The sequence below is a fragment of the Triticum urartu genome, chromosome 1 (genome assembly GCF_003073215.2).
Source record: "Triticum urartu cultivar G1812 chromosome 1, Tu2.1, whole genome shotgun sequence".
In the NCBI taxonomy this organism is placed as follows: domain Eukaryota; kingdom Viridiplantae; phylum Streptophyta; class Magnoliopsida; order Poales; family Poaceae; genus Triticum; species Triticum urartu.
The window spans coordinates 220090728-220099616 of NC_053022.1; the positions used below are offsets into that span (position 1 = coordinate 220090728).

At 44.2% G+C, this 8889-nt stretch overlaps 1 protein-coding gene across 1 annotated transcript; it reads right to left on the bottom strand.

Moving 5' to 3' along the window:
* Positions 1 to 5687: 5687 nt before the first annotated feature.
* On the bottom strand, positions 5688 to 8232 carry LOC125554651 (S-adenosylmethionine synthase). Its single transcript, XM_048718141.1, has 2 exons — positions 8198 to 8232; positions 5688 to 7124 (listed from the first exon to the last, which is right to left on the bottom strand). The coding sequence occupies exon 2, from the start codon at positions 7110 to 7112 to the stop codon at positions 5922 to 5924; it is 1191 nt and encodes a 396-aa protein (XP_048574098.1). The 5' UTR covers positions 7113 to 7124; positions 8198 to 8232; the 3' UTR covers positions 5688 to 5921.
* Positions 8233 to 8889: the final 657 nt, after the last annotated feature.

Here is an 8889-nt window from a genome sequence, read left to right on the forward strand (position 1 = left end):
AGAGCTTATCACACCCAGTCATCACATGGTGTCTCGGCACGATGAACTGTAGAAATGGTGCATACTCAGGGAGAACACTTGTACCTTGAAATTTAGTGAGAGATCATCTTATAATTCTACCGTCGTACTGAGAAAAATAAGATGCATAAAGGATAAACATCACATGCAATCAATATAAGTGATATGATATGGCCATCATCATCTTGTTCCTTTGATCTCCATCTCCAAAGCACCGTCATGATCACCATCGTCACCGGCTTGACACCTTGATCTCCATCGTAGCATCATTGTCGTATCGCCAACTATTGCCTCCACGACTATCGCTACCGCTTAGTGATAAAGTAAAGCAATTACATGGCGATTGCATTTCATACAATAAAGCGACAACCATATGGCTCCTGCCAGTTGCCAATAACTGTGTTGCAAAACATGATCATCTCATACAACAATTTATATCTCATCACGTCTTCACCATATCACATCACAGCAAGCCCTGCAAAAACAAGTTAGATGTCCTCTACTTTGTTGTTGCAAGTTTTACGTGGCTGCTACGGGCTTCTAGCAAGAACCGTTCTTACCTACGCATTAAAACCACAACGATTTTTTGTCAAGTGTGATGTTTTAACCTTCAACAAGGACCGGGCATAGTCACACTCGATTCAACTAAAGTTGGAGAACCAGACACCCACTAGCCACCTGTGTGAGAAACACGACGGTAGAACCAGTCTCATGAACGCGGTCATGTAATGTCGGTTTGGGCCGCTTCATACAACAATACCGCCAAATCAAAGTATGACATGCTGGTAAGCAGTATGACTATTATCGCCCACAACTCTTTGTGGTCTACTCATGCATATAACATCTACGCATAGACCTGGCTCTGATACCACTGTTGGGGAATGTAATATTTCAAAATTTTGCTACGATCACGCAAGATCTATCTAGGAGAAGCATAGCAACGAGCGGGGAGAGTATGTCCACGTACCCTCATAGACGAAAAGCGGAAGCGTTAAGTAATGCGGTTGATGTAGTCGAACGTCTTCGCGATCCAACCGATCAAGTATCGAACGCACGGCACCTCCACGATCTGCGCACGTTCAACTCGGTGACGTCCCTCGAACTTCTAGATCCAGCTGAGGTCGAGGGAGAGTTCCGTCAGCACGATAGCATGTTTACGGTGATGATGAAGTTACTGACGCGGGGCTTCGCCTAAGCACTACGACAATATGACCGAGGTGGAAATATGTGGAGGGGGCCACCGCACACGGCTAAGAATCAACTTGTGTGTCTATGGGGTGCCCCCTCCCTCGTATATAAAGGAGGGGAGGAGGGGCTGGCCGGCCTCATGGTGCGCCCCAAAGGGGGGATTCCTACTCCTACTAGGAGTAGGTTTCCCCCCTTTCCCAGTCCAACTAGGAGGGGAAGGAAGGGGAAGAGGAGAAGAAGGAAAGGGGGGCCGACCCCCTCCCCAATTCGGATTGGGCTTGGGGGGTGCACCTCCTCTTGGCCGCCTCCTCTCTCTTCCACTAAAGCCCATGTAGTCCCATTAAGCCCCCGGGGGGTTCCGGTAACCCTCCGGTAAATGCCTGAACTCATCCGAAACCATTCCGGTGTCCAAACATAACCTTCCAATATATCAATCTTCATGTCTCGACCATTTCGAGACTCCTCGTCATGTCTGTGATCACATCTGGGACTCCGAACTACCTTTGGTACATCAAAACACATAAACTCGTAATACCGATCGTCATCGAACGTTAAGCGTGCGGACCCTGCGGGTTCGAGAACTATGTAGACATGACCGAGACTCATCTCCGGTCAATAACCAATAGCAGAACCTCGATGCTCATATTGGTTCCTACATATTCTACGAAGATCTTTATCGGTCAAACCGCATAACAACATACGTTGTTCCCTTTGTCATTGGTATCTTACTTGCTTGAGATTCCATCGTCGGTATCATCATACTTAGTTCAATCTCGGTACTGGCAAGTCTCTTTACTCGTTCCGTAATGCATCATCTTGTGACTAACTCATTATTCACATTGCTTGCAAGGCTTATAGTGATGTGCATTACCGAGAAGGCCCAGAGATACCTCTCCGACGATCGGAGTGACAAATTCTAATCTTGATCTATGCCAACTCAACAAACACCATCAGAGACACCTGTAGAGCATCTTTATAATCACCCAGTTACATTGTGACGTTTGATAGCACACTAAGTGTTCCTCTGGTATTCGGGAGTTGCATAATCTCATAGTCATAGGAACATGTAGCAATAAACTAAACGATCATAGTGCTAAGCTAACGGATGGGTCTTGTCCATCACATCATTCTCTAATGATGTGATCCCGTTCATCAAATGACAACACATGTCTATGGTTAGGAAACATAACCATCTTTGATTAACGAGCTAGTCAAGTAGAGGCATACTAGGGACACTCTGTTTTGTCTATGTATTCACACATGTACTAAGTTTCTGGTTAATACAATTCTAGCATGAATAATAAACATTTATCATGACATAAGGAAATATAAATAACAACTTTATTATTGCCTCTAGGGCATATTTCCTTCAACTAGGGACACCCAGCGCTAGGGTTTCTTGTGCCTCCTGCCGGCGGCGACGTCAGTCTGCCTCACCTCCTGTGGCCTTAGGGCCATGGAGACGCAGTGGATCCTAGCCCTTGTCGATGGAAGGGCTCCGTTTTTGGATGTCTTCTTGAGTTTTTTAGGGTTTGTGTCCTACTTAGAGAGGCGAGGCGGCGGCGGCTCTCTAAAGATGGCATAAGGTTCTCCCGCCTAGCCCCTGTCGTGGCGATGCTTCTAGCATTGTCGGAGGGCGTGTGAATGTTTGTCTCTGGCGGGTCTCGACAGATTCTGTTGGTGTTTGACTTTGGTGGATCCAATTTTCGTCCGTCCACGTTCGTGTGTCTACATGTTGGATACTTTCAATCTACGCTTCTCTCCGTCGGCGGCGGTTGTTGTTCTGGTGCGCTAGTCCTATACGGGTTAGCACAACGACTTCCCAACTGTCCACTACAATAAGGTTTGCTTGGCTTCGATGAGGGAGGTGCAATGACATCGGCGCGACTTTGTCTTCCTCCAGTGCGTATAGTCGTCGCTGGGTGATCTACAGATCTGAATGTAATTGTTTACTTCTCTTTTTTTACTACCTTGATTGTTGATGAATAGATTGAAAGTTCTTCCTAAAAAAGCTTTGTCCAGAAAAGGTTTAGAAGTTTTTTCTATAGCTCACAACAAAATTTGCAGATCTAGGTGGAACAGCACAATAGGCAACCAAATTCTCACTTCGCGTATCAAATCACCATCGGTTTCTGTGGTGACACTTTCTTTTTTCTTTACGAAAATCTGTGGTGACACTATTGACTCCAAACCAAACAAACTACCAGTAATATGAAAAGCACACTACGACGCTGGCCAGTCTAGTAAATGACAAGAGCACCCGCATCCCTCGACGCTAAAATGCTACTTCCTCCGTTTCTAAATTTAAGCAGATTTTAATATAAACTAATATAAACATATTTAAGATGTAGATTTATTTATTTCACTTCGTATGTAGTTAATATGATCTTATATTTAGAAATAGAGGGAGTAGAACGATTATTGTTGCTAAGCGATGTGATGGCAGGTGTAGCATCAGCCAGGTTTTTTTCAAGAAAACTATTAATCTATTTTTTTATTATGATAGTACAGCGAACATCGAAAATAAAAAAAATTATATCCAGATTCGTAGACTATCTAGCGACAACTATAAGCATTGAAGTGAACCGAAGGCGTGCCGTCGTCACCGCCCCTCCTTCGTCGGAGCCGAGCAAAACTTAGACAGTCAAGAAGTCATCGTGCTAAGTCCTCGTAGGACCAGCGCACCGCAACAACATCACTGAAGAAGAGTAGTGTAGATCGGAAGGATCCAACCTGAAAACACACGAAAGTAGACGAACGACAACCAAATTCAAGCAGATCCATCAAACATAGATCCGTCGGAGACACACCTCCACACACCCACCGATCAGGACGAGGGCTAGGCGGGAAGGACCTTATTCATCTTCAGTGAACCGCCGCCGTCTCGCCTTCCTGAGCAGAACATAAGCCCTAACAAAATTCAAAGAACAATCTAAAAACAGAGTCATTCCATCAGCAAGGGTCGGGATCCTCCACACCTCATGAACCCTAAGGCCACTAGAGGCCATCAGAGATGAGACGGACCGACTGCAACAACACCAGCCAGGTTAAAATAAGAACGCCAATATATATCTGACGCCTAGAGCCAACGATCACTCCATCAGCTAGAAACAAGAACGTTTCCGATCACTCCCAACTAACGCTCTAGAATTACTATCCGAAACAGATTAAATTATCAAGTTGTTGTATAAGAATTGTCATGTTTTAAAATAATAATTACCATGTTGAAAATTGTTATGCTCACCAAAGGTAGGCAACGAAAAACAAATATGAAAATGCTCTAAAACCAAAAAATGCCATATGAAAAAATGTGTTCGTTCAGATTAGGCTGGTTGTAATAGAAAGTATCATGTACTAGTATCATGCATATGATACTACATCCGTAATGCTATATGTTGGTATCATAAATAAATATATTTATTACCATACATGACACAAAGTAGCATATCATTTAATAAGATATAGTATCATGATATGATATTCAACCATCTCTTTCTTTATTTAATTCTATGCCACCTCATCAACATTACTTAGTTGGCATGCATGATACTACTTAGACTACCCACAGTAGAAGTAACACAGATAGTAACATCACACATATCTAGATAAAATAGATGATGTGGCAAAATAAAGAATGAGAGGCATATGGTAACATAGCTAGTTACTACTAGTATGAGTAACATCACACATATGAAGGCAAGATGAGTGTTGCATGTTATCACACATATGTTACTCCTCACTATAAAGGTTAACATAGAGTAATAACATGAGCATATTACTATTCTATGTTACTACCCATTGTGGCTAGTCTTATGATATTTTTATTACGGGTAGCCTTCATCCTAAGTAACGCCGCCAGCTCATAATTCACTCAGACTAGCCACAGTGGGAGTAACTTCAGCAGTAACATCGAGTCCAACTCAACAAATTTGCTTATGTGGCAATGAGTTAATGAGGAGAAAGGTAGTTGTAGTAACTTGGCTAGTTACTGTAACATCACATGTCCTAATGCAATATAAGTCTATAACCTAATAAATGAATTATCACACTTAAGTTACTACCCACTATGAAGGTGTATATGTTACTAGTATATATTACCCTCATTATGGCTAGTCTCAAAGTAGTACGAACGCTTTAGGATTCAATGCGTGGCATTTAATGTGTCTGAAGGTATTCATTCATAGAGACTAAAATCTACTTCCTCTGTTTTAAAATATAAAAACGTTTTAAACACTATACTAGTGAAAAACGTTCTTTATTTATGGGACGGAGGGAGTAGTAGTACTACGCTCGGAGGGAGTAACATCTACGTAAGAAAAACATGTGTTTTATTTAGCTTAGCCTTCGCAGAGGGTGCTACGTTTTCTTAGCAAAATGTTACTCCCTCCGTCTCATATGAGAGCGTTTTTTATGTGGATGCTCTCTACTGCGGAAGGAAAAGAAATCGCAATCATGCTGAATAGAGTTGTTCCAACAGAAGATGGCTAGCAAAGAGACGTAAGTCATATTTCTTTAACAGTTTCAATCTTGTCGCCACCATTACCATGACATGAGCAGATAAGAACACAAGTAGCACACCGACAATACAAGCACCTCTAAACACAGACACTGAAAAATAAAACTTGCACCATTGCAGCACTGGAGCAGTGAATAGAGATATTACTTGCTGTGATAGGTAAAACTAAGTTTATTCAGAGACTTCGCTAAGTGTTTGCTCAGGCAGAAGGCTTCTCCCACTTGAGGGGCTTCACCACCTCCCAGGTGAAGTCTGCGCCCTCCCTGCCGAAGTGACCGTATGCCGCCGTCTTGAGGTAGCGCCCCTTCCCGCCCCTCTTGAGGTCAAGGTTGATGATGATCATGCCTGGCCTGAAGTCAAAGTTCTCCTTGACAATCTCGAGGATCTCCTTGTCAGGGATCTTGCCCGTGCCGTATGTGTCAACAAACACTGAGAGTGGTTCAGGCACGCCAATAGCATAAGACACCTGGACGATGCAGCGGCGGGCGATGCCACTGGCGACAATGCTCTTCGCCGCCTGCCTTGCAACATATGCACCACTGCGGTCAACCTTGGTCGGGTCCTTGCCAGAGAAAGCACCTCCACCATGAGCTCCCCAGCCACCATAGGTGTCAATGATGATCTTCCTGCCAGTGAGACCAGCATCGCCGTGAGGTCCACCAATGACAAAGCGGCCAGATGGGTTGAGATGGAAGATGGTATTCTCATCAAGGTACTGCTCTGGGATGACAGGCTTAATCACATGCTCCTTCAGATCAGCAGCAATCTCATCATTGGTCACTGTCTCATCATGCTGGGTGGAGATGAGCACAGTGTGGACACGTATAGGGACCATAGCACCATTGTCATTGTGATACTCCACAGTCACCTGGGTCTTGCCATCAGGCCTCAACCACGGGCAGGTCGCGTTCTTGCGAACCTCAGTGAGACGAGCACCAAGCTTGGTAGCAAGAACATGGCTGAGGGGCATGAACTCAGGGGTCTCATCAGTTGCATATCCAAACATATGGCCCTGGTCACCAGCGCCAATCTCCTCAGGCCGCTTGGTAAAGTGACCATGGACACCCTGCGCGATGTCAGGGGACTGCTGCTCAATGTTGACAAGTACCTTGCAGTGGTCAGCATCAAGCCCTACATCATTGGACACAAAACCGATGCCACGGCAAGTATCCCTCACAATCTTCTCATAGTCAACATTGGCCTTGGTAGTGATCTCACCGAAAACCATGACCATGTTGGTCTTGGTGCATGTCTCACAAGCAACCTTGCTGTCAGGGTCTTCAGCCAGGCATGCATCTAGCACAGCATCAGATATCTGGTCGCAGAGCTTGTCAGGGTGCCCCTCGTTGACAGACTCGGATGTGAAGAGGAAGGTTTCAACTTCAGCCATCTTCTTAACTCTCTGTCAAAGGTGATCAGTGTCTCAGAACATAAATTGTGCCATAAGAACAAAAAAAGGAAACACTCTAGAGGTTAGAAACTTAAGATTTAAATTGCCAGATCTGACATACATCCAAACAATTTTATTTTCTTAAACTCATTACAATCATGATCGTCATCTAGTGAACTGCTCATGAGTGTTAGCAGTTGCGTGAATGTGCACAAGTCGTTCTGCTCCCTATTGTAAAAAGTTGGCAGCAGTAGGGACAAGAAATACACATACAAGATCCTAATCAAAGCATCCTAAAATAATCAAGTTGCACAAACAGGACAAGAATCAACGAATAAAAGAATCACCCATTGCACTCAACTCCGCAGGGCTGTAACCTGCGAATCAGCATCTCGGGACACAGCAGTATAAATTCTATTCTTCCCAGAACAAGGTTCTAAGAACAACATAATCCACTATTATTCGCCGCACAAGGTACCTATCCAATTGCAATGTGACCAGACAGTTCATCCACTGTCCAGCACTAAATCACAGCCACTATTTCGCAGCATAAAGGCACCAATCCAAATTGCACTGTGAATTACTATAAAAAAATGCACTGTGACCAAACTACTGCTCGCAATCCATTGTTCAGCACTAAATCCCAGATCAAAGGACAGGGCACTATTAATCTCTGCGTACAGAACCAGCCCTACTCATCACTACTAACGCTAATCCCTCGACTGGTTCACAGGATGAATAATGGCCGCAGTACACCCAATCTCCCAAGGATTTCAGAGAGGCAAAAGGGTCACGAAATCCCCAATCGAGAGGATCTAGCTCATCACTGCGAACCTGGGCGACACTTCCTCTAGACAACAAGTTGTCAAGTAAATAAGCGCAAATTTCACCGCGAAGTACCGGGGCGACGGATCAAGAGGAGGGCCGTTTCTAAAGCCCTAAGCGGCAGGCACAACAAACGCGCGTACCAGATCGGAACCAACATAGCAACGGAAGCAAAATGAAGCCGCCTACTAGATCGGAACGAGCTTAAGCTTAATGAAGAAGAGGAAGAAGAAGAAGGGCGGCAGGGGAGGGCGCCTCACCTTGTTCGCTTGTGGCGGGGGGGGGGGGGGGGGGGGCGCGGGGGGGGGTTGTACCCACCTGGTGCACCTCCCTCTGAAATTATTTGCACCAAAAATTCTTAAATATTCAGAAAATATCGTATAAAATTTTCAGGGCATTCTGAGAACTTTTATTTTTGGGTCAATTTTTACGCACAGGAAAATCAGAAAATAGACAAAACATGGCATTTTATTTTATTTAACTAATAAAACATAAAATGAAAAGTGGGGACAGAAAGTAGTGCTTACTAAATTCATCAAAGACCCGACGACAGCGACTCGTGCCCACCTAGCCGGTCTCAAGACGCGTGGCGGTCGTTGGACGAGCATGCTGGCCCGTGCGCACCTCTCGTGGGCAGTTTTCAAAAACTGAAAATGGTTAACGCTAATTATGCGATTTGCAATTAGCTACTGGCCAATTTAACGTTCTTCAGTTTTTGGAAACTAATTTCGGGTGTTGAGCAAACTAATGGCGCCAGCAAAATGTGATTCCATGCCATATAATTAGTTGACTCAGACTTGTCTAGGTACTGATATATCTGGACACGTTTTAGTGTTAGGTGCATTCGTATCTAAAAAATCCGAGACAACTATCATGTCAAGATACACACATGTGTATCTAAACAAATCTGATTTAACTAATTAACATGTTTAAATTTTTTCAGAATCAGATG